The sequence below is a fragment of the Macaca mulatta genome, chromosome 14 (genome assembly GCF_049350105.2).
Source record: "Macaca mulatta isolate MMU2019108-1 chromosome 14, T2T-MMU8v2.0, whole genome shotgun sequence".
In the NCBI taxonomy this organism is placed as follows: Eukaryota; Metazoa; Chordata; class Mammalia; order Primates; family Cercopithecidae; genus Macaca; species Macaca mulatta.
The window spans coordinates 16019360-16035591 of NC_133419.1; the positions used below are offsets into that span (position 1 = coordinate 16019360).

General features: G+C 48.4%; 1 protein-coding gene across 1 annotated transcript; it reads left to right on the forward strand.

Annotated features, from left to right (window-relative positions):
- The first annotated feature begins 6615 nt into the window (after positions 1–6615).
- Positions 6616–11346, forward strand: PRG3 (proteoglycan 3, pro eosinophil major basic protein 2). Its single transcript, XM_001103106.5, has 6 exons — positions 6616–6693; positions 7026–7159; positions 7953–8266; positions 9291–9422; positions 10270–10381; positions 11207–11346. The coding sequence occupies exons 2-6, from the start codon at positions 7099–7101 to the stop codon at positions 11263–11265; spliced, it is 678 nt and encodes a 225-aa protein (XP_001103106.3). The 5' UTR covers positions 6616–6693; positions 7026–7098; the 3' UTR covers positions 11266–11346.
- The last annotated feature ends 4886 nt before the right edge of the window (positions 11347–16232 follow it).

Sequence of the window (16232 nt, forward strand, 5' to 3'; positions counted from 1 at the left end):
TTTAGTTTCTCATCTGATTGCTGATCCACTCTACTTAGCCCTCATTGAAACTTCTTCCTTATCATCTCTCCCCACACCACACCTTTCATAGAAGGGTCAGAAGCTAACACTCCTTGAGGAGGAGGATGGAGGGTGGAGTTGGGTCTATGGAGCCTTTTGGAGATGGAGGAATGGGTTCAGCTGGCTCTTTTCATAGAACATCTCATTACTGGGCACCTAAATAGGTGCTGCTAGGGCCTTTCAAGGTTGTAGGTAGACTCCCAATGGCCCAGTTTGCGTCTCTGTACTCAAAGGCATTCTCTCTCTCTCTCTCTCTCCAACCCCAGAACTGTGGTTGGTTTGATATGTAAGGAAATTAACATGTCCCTGAGAACAGTCCACAACTCTCAGGAATGAATGTATAAGTACCCCAATCCCCGACCCCTCAAGTGGAATAAACCTAACATGTATTGGGCACCGTTTCCCAGTGGCCTGCTGTGCTAGTTGGCCTTATTTCATGCATTTTATGGGTTGCCTTCCCTTCCTCAGCTGCATTCTCTGCTCCTTCCTACTCTCTGCAACTCCCAGATAAACACTTGTACGCAACTCCCTGTCTCAGGATCTCCTTCTGGGGAAACCTGATATAAGACAGCTTGCCATGTGTCAGACTCTGAATGAGGCCTGGGAATACAAGACGTAGTTCCCTGGCACTTGGGATATATGGTTGTTTGTAACATAGGCACAAAAACATCTACTAGTTGTTACCGCTTATTGAGTGCCTACAACATACCCCCTGCTGTGGCAGGCACCCTGCCTAGACGACCTCATGTGATCAATAATTATTAGCCCTATTTTACAGAACCAGGCTCAGAGAAGTTAGGACCTGTCAAAAGACTTGCCCGAGACTGAACCTCTAAATGCAACCCATACTGAAATTCAACTCTGCTCCAAATCATGTTCCTTTAACCCTTGTGCTTTTACAGCTGGTTACTCCCCTTAGGATCACACGGGGATGAAGCACAGCGGGAGGAAAGATAGACTGTCTCACTCTTGGGTTCATCTTGGGACACAGGATTCTGGCCCAGCTGGAGGTGAGACAGCTTTAATCAGAGGGGAGGGAGGAAGGCATTCTCAACCCCTTCTCTACTGCAGAGGTCAGCAGAAGAAAATAATTCAAAGTTCTAAAGCCATTTTTTTCTCCACCATGCCTCCAATTCACAGATCTTCATATATGATTGGAGGCTCAGAGAGAGGTGAAACAAGAACTCTATTTTTTTTGGAGTGTGGCACAGAGAAGGGATGCTACTTGTCTAAGGTCACACAGTAAGTTGAGAAAGAAATCAAACTCAGGTCCATTTCAACTATTGCTCTACGAGAATCTGTTGATTTCAAAGATGGTGGACTATGGGTTCAGCCCTGTGATGAGTGCTGTGAGGATGCAACTGAGGTGGAATTTTCACTCCTCGCCCTATTGGACTTCATATTCTAGTGTGGGAAGGCATTGCTTCCCTTATTTCAATATTAACAACAAAGGGTAATAATATTTCCCATTTATTAAGCATTGACTAGGTATCAGGTTTTGTGCTAAATGGTAGGTGAGCTTTGTCTGGTTCCTCATAAATCTCTGCTGCTATGGGTGTGTGCTTTGACAGAAGTTTGACTTCCAGTCCACAGAGATCTTCTTTGGGGGAGTAATATCAAGAAGTGGCATGAAGGAGGCTGCAGGGCTCCTAGTCACATTCTGTATCTCGACCTAGGCATGTTCACATTGGTGTGTTCACCGCAAAGACTCCCCGAGCAGTCCACTCTACAGTGTGCTTTATAGGAGCACAGTGTACATTCATTAAAAAATTTTTCTTGGGCCGGGCACGGTGGTTCAAGCCTGTAATCTCAGCACTTTGGGAGGCCGAGAGGGGCGGATCACGAGGTCAGGAGATCGAGACCATCCTGGCTAACACGGTGAAACCCCGTCTCTACTAAAAAATACAAAACAAAACAAAACAAAAACAAAAACAAAAAAAACTAGCCGGGCGAGGTGGCGGGTGTCTGTAGTCCCAGCTACTTGGGAGGCTGAGGCAGGAGAATGGCGTGAACCCGGGAGGCGGAGCTTGCAGTGAGCCGAGATTGCGCCACTGCACTCCCGCCTGGGCGACAGAGCGAGATTCCGTCTAAAAAAAAAAAAATTTTTTTTTCTTGGCTAGGCACGGTGGCTGATGCCTGTAATCCCAGCACTTTGGGAGGGCGAGATGAGCAGATCACCTGAGGTCAGGAGTTTGAGACCTGCCTGACCAACATGGAGAAACCACGTCTCTACTAAAAATACAAAAAAATTAGCCAGGCGTGGTGGCGCATGCCTGTAATCCCAGCTACTGGGGAGGCTGAGGCAGGAGAATCACTTGATCGCTTGAACCTGGGAGGCGAAGGTTGCAGTGAACCGAGATCGTGCCATTGCACTCTAGCCTGGGCAATAAGAGCGAAACTCCATCTCAAAAGAAATAAATAGATTTTTTTTTCTTAAAAAGTAAAAATCATGAAATAAAGGGACTGGGCTAATATTGCAAAATATGGGTTTCTGTGTGCATTTTCCTCTCCTGTAAGATACTAACTAAGCTCTGTGAAACAGTTTATCAATGATTCTTTATCATTGAATCCATGGAGTTCCTTATACAGTGCAGAGCACAGAGTAGGGGTTCAATCAACAGTACACTCATTGCTTTTTCATTGACAAGGGGCACCCTCACTCAACCCATGTGCCAGACATATTTCTGAGAGCTTTGCTTAAGCTGATCTCACAGGAGGCAAATCTTGTCATTAGCCTTAGTTTACAGATGAGAAAGCTGAGGCAGAGAGGGGCTGACCCTGGAACTTGTGATTTCATTATACATCATCCTACACTGCCTCTCAAGATGGCAAGGCCTACCCTCTGAATAATGAGGGGATGGACTGAATCTTGGAACAAGAGGCAGAGTTTGAAACCCCTATGAACATAAATGCAAACATTAAGCCAGAGGCTTGGGGTTCCACGGATGCTGAAAACGATGTTAGCATCATTGGCCAGATCATCTGGAAGTAACACATCTGGGTGTGTCAAAAAAAGCAAAGATTTGGGAGTCAGACAGGCTAGGATCTGATGCATCATTTGTTACTAGTTGTGCAAACTTGGATAAGTCATTTGACTTCTCTGAGTTTTTGTAGTACATATATAGACTAGAGATGGCAATGCCCAATTTGTAGGATGACTTTTAAGGATTAAGCGGTTGTTAAGTAACAGATGTAAAAACCTTAATGAAGCATAGTGTCTGGTCCATGGAAGACCTTCAAAAAAGTTTTTTCTTGTTTTAAATCAGACAGAAAAGGTCACTGAGGTCATTGGAATATCTTTGCCAAGGGTTTATATACAATGAAAACAGGGTTGACATGAAAGAGGGAATGGTCTGTTCAGGAGGGAGGTTGATGGGAGGAGGCTAGAGAAACACAGCTAGTGGGTGTATAAGGAGCTGGGAGCCTATGGTTCAGGCCTGTCTCTACTTACTGTGTGACCTTGGGCAACTTGTTTAAAATCTCTGAGATGCCATTTATCCATCTGTGAAATGAAACAACGAGGCCGGGTGTGGTGGCTCCCGCCTGTAATCCCAGCACTTTGGGAGGCCAAAGGCGGGTAGATCACCTAAGGTCAGGAGTTCAAGACCAGCCTGGCCAACATAGTGAAACTCCATCTCTACAAAAATAAAAAAAATTATCCAGGCATGATGGCGGGTGCCTGTGGTCCCAGCTACTCGAGAGGCTGAGGCGGGAGAATCGCTTGAACCTGGGAAGCGGATGTTGTAGTGAGCCGAGATCATGCCATTGCACTCCAGCCTAGGTAACAGAGCCAAGACTGTCTCAGAAAAAAAAAAAAAAAAAAAAAAAAAAAAAAAAAAAAAAAAATGAAAAAAGAAAGAAAGAAAAGAAAAGAAAAAAGAAACAATGAGTGAGTGTGAGGCTTAAGGTGGCATTGGTTCCTGAGAGCAGCCAACCTTATTAGTCATCCCAATCACCAAGTGAAATGGTACCCCTGACCTGGGTCAATGGATGAGGAAGAATAATGGCAAATGGGGGTCTATGCTTCTACCCTCCACCACTAGGGAGGTCTCAAGCTTGGAATTCAGCAACCAGGTTTTTAGGTCCTGGACCTGGCCCATCCTCCTACAGTCAAGTAGATAAGTGGAGGGTTTGGTCCGTTGGGCTAAGGAGATAGTGATCAAGGCCGTTACTCTGCAATCAGACTCAGAAGTGGCCTCTCAGTTACTTCTCCATTTGTGGGTCACCTTGGGAGAGCAGAGGAGGGGAAGGAATTTAGGTCTTCTTACCCTCTGGGCTGCCTGTCCCTGCTCCCTGAGCCCTGGAGGGCTGGGGTAGAATATGGAGAATAAACCTGTACCTATTTTATTTTATTTTTTTTGAGACAGAGTCTCACTCTGTCACCCAGGCTGGAGTGCAGTGGCATGATCTCGGCTCACAGCAACCTCTGCCTCCTGGGTTCAAGCGATTCTTCCACGTCAGTCTCCTGAGTAACTGGGATTATTGGCACCTGCCACCATGCCCGGCTAATTTTTGTATTTTTAGTGGAGATGGGGTTTCACCATGTTGAGCAGGCTGGTCTCAAACACCTGACCTCAGGTGATCCATCCGCCCAGGCCTCCCAATGTGCTGGAATTACAGGCATGAGCCACCGTGCTCGGCCCTACAAATCTGCACTTTCTAATTGACAAGGGTCACCCTCCACTCATGTGCCAGGCATACTCATGTTCTGAGAAGCATACCACAAGGATGCCTCTGAGTTCACCCTGACAAGTCCACTAGCTCTTGGCAGAGGTATCTGGCAAATTCAAGGTTTGAGACATGCTGGCCTCTCTTTAACATGCAGCAAATTTGGTTAGAGCTTGGTCAGTTAAAATTTTGATGTTTTGTTTTGCATTAATTTCAATTTACAAGAAATATTTCATTTCTATTTCACTATTTCATTTATCTCGAATAGTGAATTTCTTAGTATCCCCTTAATTTCTTAGTGTCCCTGAGTTGAGCACCTCCCCTGCCTGATTCTAGTCCAGACCTTGGGGTGACACAAGGCTGGTGGGAGATGGGAGGTGAGGAGGGGAGGGTTGGGTGGACAGGATGATCTACAGAATGCTGGAGAGACTCCGCGTGGAGCTTTTCATGCTGCCTCTTGCCAGCCCTGAAGCTATGCCTTAAGGTTGGACAAGGTGGCATATTCTAGATCAGAGATCCTCAGCTGGGGTCATTTTTCTCCCCAGAGGACATTTGGAAACATGTGGAGATGTTTTTGATCATCTGCGGGGGTGGGGAGAGGTGCTACTGATATCTGGTGGGTAGAGACCAGAGGGGCCATTAAACTTCCTACAACGCCCAGGACAGTCCCCCACAACAAAGAGTTATTTGACCTCACACATTAATAACACAAAGGTTGAGGAACCTTGATCTAGATCCACAGCACAGAAGAAGGGATGTAGATTTTTCACACATTAAAGATGAGAAAGCTCATGCTTGTAATCCCAGCGACTCAGGAGGCTGAGGCAGGAGGATTACTTGAGCCCAGGAATTCAGGGTTACAGTGAGCTATCATCGCAGCACTTCACTCCAGCCTGGGTGACAGAGCAAGATTTTGTCTCTAAAAAAAAAAAAAAAAAAAAAAAAAAAAAAAAAAAAAGAGGCAGACAGGCGCAGTGGCTCGTGCCTGTAATCCCAGCACTTTGGGAGACAGAAGTGGGTGGATCACGAGGTCAGGAGTTCGAGACCAGCCTGGCCAACATAGTGAAACCCCATCTCTACTAAAAATACAAAAATTAGCCAGGTGTGGTGGTGGGCGCCTGTAATCCCAGCTACTCGGGAGGCTGAGGCAGGAGAATCGCTTGAACCCGGGAGGCAGAGGTTGCAGTGAGCCAAGATCGCGCCATTGCACTCCAGCCTGGGTGACAGAGCAAGACTCCATCTCAAAAAGAAAAAAAAAAAAAGATGAGAAAGAAGAGTGAGAAAGAGGAAGGGAGAGAAAAGAGAGAGAGAGAGGAAAGAAAGAGAGAGAAGGTTTTGGAGTCAAAAAGACTTAGAAATTCCAGTTCTTCTACTTCCCACGGAACCTTTGCAAGTTGCCTTCTCTCTTTCTCTGAATCTCACATTTTGCCTCTGTGAAGTAGGGGTGGTCATACATGCCTGGTGGAGACGAGGTGGAGATGAGGGTGAGGGGTGTGTTGCCCACAACACCCCTAGGATGGGTGAGAGCTTGGGAGCACTGAGCCTCCCCTTCCCCTCTTACTGCCTCCCCTCATTGTCTCCCACAAGCTCCCTGGGATCTCCACAAACAGGAAGCTACTCCTGGAGTTAAGGTGCGTTGTTCAGACTGGGGCGCTTTAGGGGGCATAAATAATAATTATGCCTGGACAATGGACATAACATCCAGGGCCTCCTGAAGCAAACCGGGGTATGGGGCACCCACACATGGCAGTAGGCCCCAGGAGGCAGGTCCCTGCAGTCCCAGCAGAGAGCAGGGCACAGGGTTGAGATAACTGAGCAAACTTCGTTATCAGCTCCTTTGTCCCCAACGCTGACCTAGAGCAATCATTCTGGCCTCTTCCCACTTCCCCAGAAACCCAGTATAAAGGCTGCTTCTGGGCCCCGAAGGCAGAGGCACTGAGACTGGAGGTCTCAGACTCTTGGAAGGTGAGTTCTCTTCCGGCTGCCCAGGCAGGACCAATGTAGGCCCTGGGAAGAAGAAGCACCTCATAGGGCAAACATGTAGGAGGCCTGTCCTTAGGAACATCATGGCTAAGCAGACCTGTCCCCGCCGGGGCAGGAGTCTGGGCTGAAGGTGGTACTGGAGAGCAGCAACGGAGACTGGAAGACGAACGAACTTTTGTACCTGAGTTATCCCTCCCACTATTCCTTTTCTAGACTCTCCAGCTCAGCGTCTGTTCATGGCAAGAAGAGAAAGCAATCGAGTTTGCTCTTTAATCAAACAATTAAACAAACATTCCCTCTATACTATGTGCCAGGGGCTACACTAGATACACAAAGACAGCCCGCAGAAGGAAGGTGGAGTAGCGTCCTCACTAAAAGACAGTAGATATGCAACGCCTCCTGTTCCTGCCCGTTCTTCTGCTGGGAACAGTTTCTGCTCTTCATCTGGGTAAGTCTCTCCCTTCCCTCTTCATCCGTCTTTCTCTTTTTTCCTTTTTCCTACACTCCCCTCCCCCAGCTTTTATTTGCACTCATGAGGTCAGGACCACAGCCTTCCCTCTTTAGCCGATACAGCTCATCTCCGGTAAGATATCACCTGGACTCAGAACTGTAACCTGGAACTTTCTTTTTTGTTTTTTTGTTTTTTGTTTTGAGAATGAGTCTCACTCTGTTGCCCAGGCTAGAGAGCAATGGCACGATCTCGGCTCACTGCAACCTCCGCCTCCCGGGTTCAAGCAATTCTTCTGCCTCAGCCTCCCGAGTAACTGGGACTACAGGCACATGCCACCACACCCGGCTAATTTTTGTATTTTTAGTAGACGGGGTTTCACCATATTTGCCAGGCTGCTCTTGAACTCCTAACCTCATGATTCGCCCACCTTGGCCTCCCAAAGTGCTAGGATTACAGGCTTGAGCCACCGTGCCTGGCCAACTGTAACCTGTACTTTCAAAAGGAAAAACCACCCACCTGTTAAGATGAAGGGCTGGTGACTGCTCTGGGCTTCTCACACGTGCTTTCTCCCACCTTCAAAACATGCACTCATGGTGTCGGCCAGGAGTCAGGTTCTTGTCCATTTGTGGGTGTGACCCGAGAGATCTCTCCTTACCTAACACCAAGGAAATCTTCCAGGCTTGGCTACAGGTGGAGTTCCTAGGAAAGCTGGAGGGAAGTTGCTGGAGCTGTCCACGGTGCTGGAACAAAGAAGCTCTTGACCTAATGGCAGGTTACCTCTTTTTCCCAGAGAATGATGTCCCCCATCTGGAGAGCCTAGAGACAGAGGCAGACCTAGGCCAAGATCTAGCTAGTTCAAGGGAGCAGGAGAGAGACTTGGCTCTGACCGAGGAGGTGACTCAGGCAGAGGGAGAGGAGGTCAAGGCTTCTGCCTGTCAAGACACCTTTGAGGATGAGGAAGCCATGGAGTCGGACCCAGCTGCCTTAGACAAGGACTTTCAGTGTCCCAGGGAAGAAGATATAGTTGAAGTGCAGGGAAGTCCAAGGTGCAAGGCCTGCCACTACCTATTGGTGCGGACTCCTACAACGTTTGCAAATGCTCAGGTAAGTAGTAGGGAGGCTACTGCGGAGGACCTGGGGGAGAAGAGAGTACATTCAGTCTTCTGTTCCCTATTCATTTAGGCTAGTGCATCAGAGTCACCTGGAGGTATTGTTAAAACAGATTTATGGGCCTCACTCGCACAACTTCTGATTTAGGAGGGCTGGGGTGGAGCCTGAGAATTTGCATTTACAACAAATCCCCAGGTGATGATGATATTGTTGGTCTGGTGGAGAACCACTGATTTAAACAAAAGGCTTCAGTGTTAGAAACACCTGTGTTAAATTCTGGTTCTGCCTTTTATTGGCTGTGTTACCTGGGCAAGTCGCTTTGCCTTTCAGAGCACCTTCCTTTGTAAAATGAAGATATATAGCACCAACTTCTTAGGGTTGTGGTGAGTATTATATGAGATAATACATGAAAAGTGTTTGGAATAGTCACTGGGTCATAATAAACTCTCAATAAAAGGTGGTTTTATTGTCAATAATAAATATTGTCATATTTATTATTGACAATATGTTTATGCCTCAATAAAAGGCAGGATTGTCCTGACAGCTAATGAAAGAGCAAAAGATAGGATTAAGGGAGGCGAGTAGGTTTATTTTTTTATTATTTATTTATTTTTATTTGTTTATTTTTTTGAGACGGAGTCTCGCTCTGTCGCCCAGGCTGGAGTGCAGTGGCCGGATCTCAGCTCACTGCAAGCTCCGCCTCCCGGGTTTACGCCATTCTCCTGCCTCAGCCTCCTGAGTAGCTGGGACTACAGGCGCCCGCCACCGCGCCCGGCTAGTTTTTTGTATTTTTTAGTAGAGACGGGGTTTCACCGTGTTAGCCAGGATGGTCTCGATCTCCTGACCTCGTGATCCGCCCATCTCGGCCTCCCAAAGTGCTGGGTTTGCAGGCTTGAGCCACCGCGCCTGGCCCAAGTAGGTTTATTTTTAACCTGAAAAGGGATGCTGGGCTCTTGCCTGGAGACTCAGAAACTTGAAATAAATAAGAGGAAATTCTCTACTTTGTTTCTGTCTGCAGAACGTCTGCAGCAAATGCTACGGAGGCAACCTTCTCTCCATCCACAACTTCAACTTCAACTATCGCATTCAGCGTTATGCTAGCACAACCAACCAGGCCCAGGTCTGGATTGGAGGCATCCTCAGGGGCTGGGTAAGTCAGGGGCGAACTCTCGGGTGCAGTAAGTTCTTTCTGATTGTGTTAAAGTAGCACCTGATGGTGCCAAGCTTCAGGCCAGCAGCTAAAGTGTCCTTAATGTGGCAGGCAATGATGTTCTGGAGCTGGCGTGTACTGGCTCAGGAGAACTGATGGTGCACATCTCTTCCCAACTCCATGCTCAGTGACTACATGCTTGCAGCTTGACATCAGCCATGGTGGGAGTATTTACACACAGGAAATTGGCAATTGCTACACATCAGGGCTCCTTTCTACTCCCCATCCTTCCACCCACCCCAAGAGCTGGTATAAACATTTACCAGCATACCACTGGAGTCACGAGACAGAGTCCAGGCCCACCCAGCTTAGTCACTTAGAAAGCTAGCTAAATAAGTTTCTCAGAGCCTTGTTTTTTTTTTTTTTTTTTTAAATCCCCGAAATGGGGACCTTCTTCTCTCAGGGTGGTTCTGGAATTGTGGGTGAAGAAGTGACATTATATTTGGTAATCAAAGTATGGTCCATAGATCAGCAGTGCCACCATCACCTGGGAACTTGTTAGAACTGTAGAATCTTGGATCCCACTGCAGACCTCTCGAATCAGAACCTACATTTTAACAAGATCCCCGGGAGATAATGTACACACAGTAAAGTTTGAGAAGCCTGCTCTGTGTGATGGCTGACAGAGATGGTTGCTCTTCTTGTCACTGCCTGGAAACTCTTAGGAGTGGGTCTCTAGGGTGTCTGGCTCCTGGCCGGGTAGGCAGTGAGAGAAGTCAACAGGGGGTATTCTGTGAGGTCCTGGATCTGAACCTCTGCCCTCTGACCTAGCCTGTCGCTTCTCTAGTTCCTGTGGAAGCGGTTTTGCTGGACTGATGGGAGCCACTGGAATTTTGCATACTGGTCCTCAGGGCAACCTGGGAATGGGCGTGGGTGCTGTGTGGCCCTATGCACCAAAGGTGAGGGGGAAGGGCACCAGGGCAGGAAGAAGGGGTAGTAAAGTGGAATTCTTAATACTACCCCTTTGAGCTGCCTGAACACACCTCCCCAGACTCAGACCCTCCTGCTGACTTAAAAATCAAAGTCCTGTGTGTGAGGAGGGCTGAGACATAGGGAATCCTCAAAGCAAAACCAGGTGATAGGAGTTCCGGAGAGGGGGTGGGGGGTGGGCTGGAAGGTGTGTGTGTGGGAAAATTCTTTGCCTCCTTCGATATGAGGGCAATAGATTCCAACAACAGATGTGACCAATGAGAGTGGCAGAAGTGGATATAAGGTGTGAATGAGAGAAAAGGAAGGATGGGGAAATTAGGGATGGCTGAGAGACAAGATGCCTGCCTCCAACAGCAGATGTGGGCGGCAGCATGGGTGCCGGATGTGACGGACTTTAGTATAGTGGCTAAGACCATATGTGCTGGAGAAAGACCCTGCAGTTCACATCCCAGCGCAGCCACTTGCTGACTGAGATACAGGCACATTGTTTATCTCCACTAAGCCCCCGGTTTCCTTATCTGTGAAATGGAGATAATGGCAGCACCCACCTCTTGGAGTCGTGGTAAGGATTCAATGCAATAGTCCACCTAAGTCCATCTAATGCATTTAGCATACAGCCTAGCTCGCAGTAAGAGTTCAGCAAATGTGAGCCAGTAGGGATGTGGGGCAAGCACACAGCTGGCAGATGACGATGGCCATTGATGGGGACATAGGGGGCCCCTGAGGAGGGAAGGAGATGAAGCCTAGGCCAGACCCCGCGGGGCGGTTGACTTCACTGTGCTCTCTGCTGCTAGGAGGTTACTGGCGACGAGCTAAATGCAACAAGCAACTGCCCTTCGTCTGCTCCGTCTAAGTCAGCGGCACTGAGATCCTGCCAGCAGCCTCCTCCCGCCCCCCAACCACTCCTGCTCATAAATCCAGACTTCTCACAGCATTTCCTGACTCTCGTTTCTTTATTGCTCACTTTGGGGGATTACCCCAGTTCAGGAAAATCCTGGAAGCATTCACTCTTTCGGGAAAGTGACCGATGGGCCTGGCGGCTGTGCTAGGAGGCGGAGTGGGACCCGGGGTGGCGCGGTCCCGAAGGCCTCCTTGGGCATGGGGTAGGGATGGGGGGATTGGGGCAGGGGTGTGGGTGGTGGGAGTAGAGGTGGTAGAGATGGGAGTAGGGGTGGGAGTGGGGAGGTGGGGCGATGGGGTAGGGGTGGAGGTAGGAGATGGGAGAATGTGCGTAGGGATGGGTGTGGTGGAGGTGAGGGGTTGGGAGTAAGTGTGGGGGTGGGAGGTGGGGGGATGGGAGTAGGGATGGGTGTGGTAGAGGTGAGGGGTTGGGAGTAGGGGTAGGGATTGGGGGTGTGGGGGTGGGAGTAGAGGTAGTGGAGATGGTGGTGGGAATGGGAGTGGGGAGGTGGGGTATGGAAGTAGGGGGGGTGGGAGGTGGGGAATTGGGAGTAGGGGTGGAGGTGGGAGGTGGGGGGATGGGGGTTGGGGTGGGAGTGGAAGGTGGAGGGATGGGAGTAGGGATGGGTGTGGTGGAGGTGAGGGGTTGGGAGTAGGGGTGGGAGTGGGAGGTGGAGGGATGGGAGTAGGGATGGGTGTGGTGGAGGTGAGAGGTTGGAAGTAGGGGTGGGGGTGGGAGGTGGGGGATGGGAGTAGGGATGGGTGTGGTGGAGGTGGGGGAAATGGGAGTAGGGGTGGGGGTGGGAGGTGGGGGGATGGGAATAGGGATGGGTGTGGTGGAGGTGAGGGGTTGGGAGTATGGGTAAAGATTGGGGAGGTGGGGGGTGGGAGCTCAGTTGGTGTGGGGTGCTTTTCTGGTCCTCTTGCTTTGTTTGGATTCAGTATGGGGTACAGGTTGGGATGGATGGCTTTCCAAAATAAAGGCCATGGAGCTGATTCAAGAGTTGGTGTAGAACATTGAGGTCCCACCTAGGGAACACCACGAGGAGGTGGGGAGAAAGCAGTCTTGTCTTGGGGCAGACTGCTCCTCAGGCCCTGTGCCTTTCTGGCTTCTGGTAATGGCCCCCAATTCCATTCCCAGCCACCTCTGTGAGTCCCCAGCCTCCTCTGAGGCACGTTCCCCATCCATTGCCAGGAGGGTGATGGTCCTCCCCTTCCTTCCTCCTGGCCTACCTCTGCAGAGGGGCCACATCCTTAGGAGGGAGCGGCTTCTCCCCAGCAGGGCCCTGGGCGCAAAGCCAGGGTGTCTGGTAGTTCCCATTCCCAGTTCGGCAGCCCCAGGCCTCTGTGTCTCTCCATCACCCACTTTCTCAGACCCTGGGGACATTGAGAGAGATTATTGTTGTCGCTCTTAACTTTGTCACAGATGAGGTACCGGGCTCCAGGAAGGATGTAGAGTGGATGAAGCAGGAAGCTCACATCTGAGACTGGGTATCAAGAGGGTAGAGAGCCCTGGATTGTGGGGGGTGGAGGCAGAGAGGAGAGAGAGACTTCATGGGCGTGTATTTCTACATGGGGCCCAGGGAGAATACAGAAGTATTTCTGTGTGTGCACATGTACATGTGTGCGTATATGGTGTGTACATGAGTCAGTGTTTGTGTACGTGTATACCTGTATATGTGTGAATTTATATATGTAAATGTGCATAAATCTGTGAGTCAGTATGAATTTGCATGTTGACTGTGCATATATTTACATATCTCTGTGTATTTATGGATATGTCTGTCTGCGTACACCTGTGAGTGCATACGTCTGCAAAGCTTTGCAGCCTTATGTTCCTGAATCTCTCTGTGTATGTGTATGTGTCTTCCTCTGTGTCTTTGACTGGTATGTACGTGGGTGGGCATATGTCTCAGTGTGTGTCTGAGCATACCTGCATACCGGACTATGTTTGTATGTATGTGTATATCTGTACCAGCATCTGATGGGATGTGGTTTCAGGAGCGAAAAGAAGTTTTCCTGGATGTGCTGTGTTTCTAAGGGTGCTAAAGTTGAGGGGACAGGATCAGAGAGCCCTGGGGAAACTGGGTGATGGAGAGAGCACAGAGATGAGGCCCTTAAACATGGGCAGGCCTCTGGCAACAGGAGAATGGGTACTGGCATTGCTAGGGACTTTACCCATGCTGGGCCCCAGGGACTGTCTCTACATGAAAAGGCCTGTCCTCAGTAGAGGGGTCTGTCCAACTTCCATGGATGGAAATTGGGTCAGGCAGCTCCTAATCACAGCATATCAGGTGGTCCTTCTCCCCAAGGGCATGGAAGGGGAGCTACCTGGGAGTAGGGCCCCACACAGGTCTGTGCACTACACACTACAATAGTCCATCCTTTTTTTTTTTTTTAACTTTATTTGAGGTTCATGGGTACTTGTGCAGGTTTGTTACATAGGTAAACTCATGTCACGGCGGTTTGTTTGCTGTTCAGATTATTTCATCACCCAGGTACTAAGCCTACTACCCAATTTTTTTTTTTTTTTTTTTTTTTTTTGAGACGGAGTCTTGTTCTGTTGCCCAGGCTGAAGTGCAGTGGCACAATCTCGGCTCACTGCAAGCTCTGCCTCCTGGGTTCACACTATTCTCCTGCCTCAGCCTCCCAAGTAGCTGGGACTACAGGCGCCCGCCACCACACCGGGCTAATTTTTTGTGTGTTTAGTAGAGACGGGGTTTCATTGTATCAGCCAGGATGGTCTCTATCTCCTGACCTCGTGATCCACCTGCCTCGGCTTCCCAAAGTGCTGAGATTACAGGCGTGAGCCACCGCGCCCGGCCTACCCAATATTTTTCTGCTCTTCCCCCTCCTCCTACCCTCCACCCTCAAGGAGACCCTAGTGTTTGTTGCTCCTTTCTTTGTGTTCATGAGTTCTTATCCTTTAGTTCCTACTTATAAGTGAAAACATGAGGTATTTGGTTTTCTGTTCCTGCTTTAGTTTGTTAAGGATAATGGTCTTTAGCGCCACCCATGTTCCCAAAAAAGACATGATCTCGTTCTTTTTATGACTGCATCGATTCCATGGTGTATATGCACCACACTGTCTTTTTCCAATGTGTCATTGATGGGCATTTAGGCTGATTCCATGTCTTTGCTATTGTGAATAATGCTGCAGTAAACATTCTCATGCCTGTGTCTTCATGGTACAATTATTTATGTTCCTCCGGGGATATACCCAGTAATGGGATTGCTGGGTCCAGTGGTAGTTCTGCTCTTAGCTCTTTGAGGAATCGCCATGCTGCTTTCCACAATGGCTGAACTAATTTACACCCCCACCAAGGGAGTACGTGTTCCCCTTTCTCCACAACCTCACCAGCATCTGTTATTTTTTGACTTTTTAGTAATAGCCATTCTGACTGGTGAGATGGTATCTCATTGTAGTTTTGATTTACATTTCTCTAATGCTCAGTGATACTGAGCTTTTCTTTTTTTATATGAATAAGCCCATTCTTTTATTTTATTTTTTCCTATTGGAGAGTCATGCTTTAAAATAAGCCCATTTTTGATGCTATGCTTCTAGAACAGTGTCGTCTGTCTGTGGGAGTGGGAAGGACAGGCGATAAAGGAAGTTCTGTGCATGTGGTCTGGAGACTGGTATTTCAGCTGAATGCCAAGCCCCTTATATCAACCTCTACTTATCTCCCTGATGGAGAATGGACTTTAGCCAAATCCAGTAGCCCAACATCCTGCCAGTCAAAATCAGGGGTAGAGGTAGGGAGGGGAAAGAAGAGGGGCTAAGACCCCTCCAGACTGAAGCTTACTTGAGGCAGGCCAGGGTAGACAAGATGTCCCTCAAATCTTCAGCATGATCTAGCATTAGGCCTCAACGTCAACTCTTATATTTTCATTCCTTTGGCTGATTAAGGCCTTCCAGTCTTGAATAACCCCTGATTAAAAAGGAAATACTCTTGAGAGAAGAAATTCCCCAGAATGTTATCTATTCATACCCCTGGAAGGCTGATTGGCAGCTTGCTGAGAACAAGATTTTGTGAGAAGGAACACAGAAGGAAAGGATGTGTGGAACTATCAGTGGAAATGGTGGGAGTGGGGTGGGAGGGGGAGAAGAGAAGCTATTAAAATGGAGATAACGAAGCAGAGCCAGGGCTGTGCTCACTATTTTCTCTTCCTAGAAACCCAAGAGAACTAGGACTTTCCCAGTATCCTTGCAGTAAAGCTGGGCTCTGCAGCACGCTGCTGAATCCTGCCAATAAAAAGTGGCTGGAGATGAAGTAAACCCACTCCAGGCCTGGTCTTCGGATTATCCCCTGTGATCCTCCAGTTTTCACTTTCCCTGCAACAGTGACCTGGGAGTCCATGTGTCTGAGATGGCACAGCTACCAGATGGAGGGGGCTGTCTGACCTACTTTGCTGTATTAAACCTTGCGATTTTACTTGTTACTGCAGCAAAACCTGTATTACCTGCATGAGCACACATAGAAAAAAAAGGTACTAACAAGTTTCTGGATTTTCCCCAGACAGATAGAGCATAGAAGTCAGGATCTCAGACTCTAGAGTCATACAGTTCTAGGTTCAAATCCCAGTTCTCCTATTTCAGTTTCTTTATTTTAGTATGCATCAGTTTCTTCTTCTGTAAAGTGGGGGGTGACTTAGACAATCCCTGTCACTCATTTGGTCCATTGCCTGCCAATGGTAAGTAATCAATGTTGGCTTTTATGCTGAATGATTAAAGAGGCAATTTAGTGTTAGGAATGGGCATGGGTTCCAGATCTCATTTCCATGTACTTTAAATTTCTTTTTCTATCAAACAGGATTAATAACAAACCATAGCAGACTCACCAGGGTTGGTGTGAGGATCCATGTGATTATGTTGGTGATTGTGCTGAGTAAACCATAATGCAACAGAGACAAGGTAGC

Bases quoted from the DNA above. Each gene is read 5' to 3' on its own strand.
- PRG3 (XM_001103106.5), top strand. From the start codon at position 7,099: ATGCAACGCCTCCTGTTCCTGCCCGTTCTTCTGCTGGGAACAGTTTCT. The intron at 8,267-9,290 runs GTAAGTAGTAGG...TTCTGTCTGCAG, and splicing joins CAACGTTTGCAAATGCTCAG to AACGTCTGCAGCAAATGCTA. The intron at 10,382-11,206 runs GTGAGGGGGAAG...CTCTGCTGCTAG, and splicing joins TGTGGCCCTATGCACCAAAG to GAGGTTACTGGCGACGAGCT.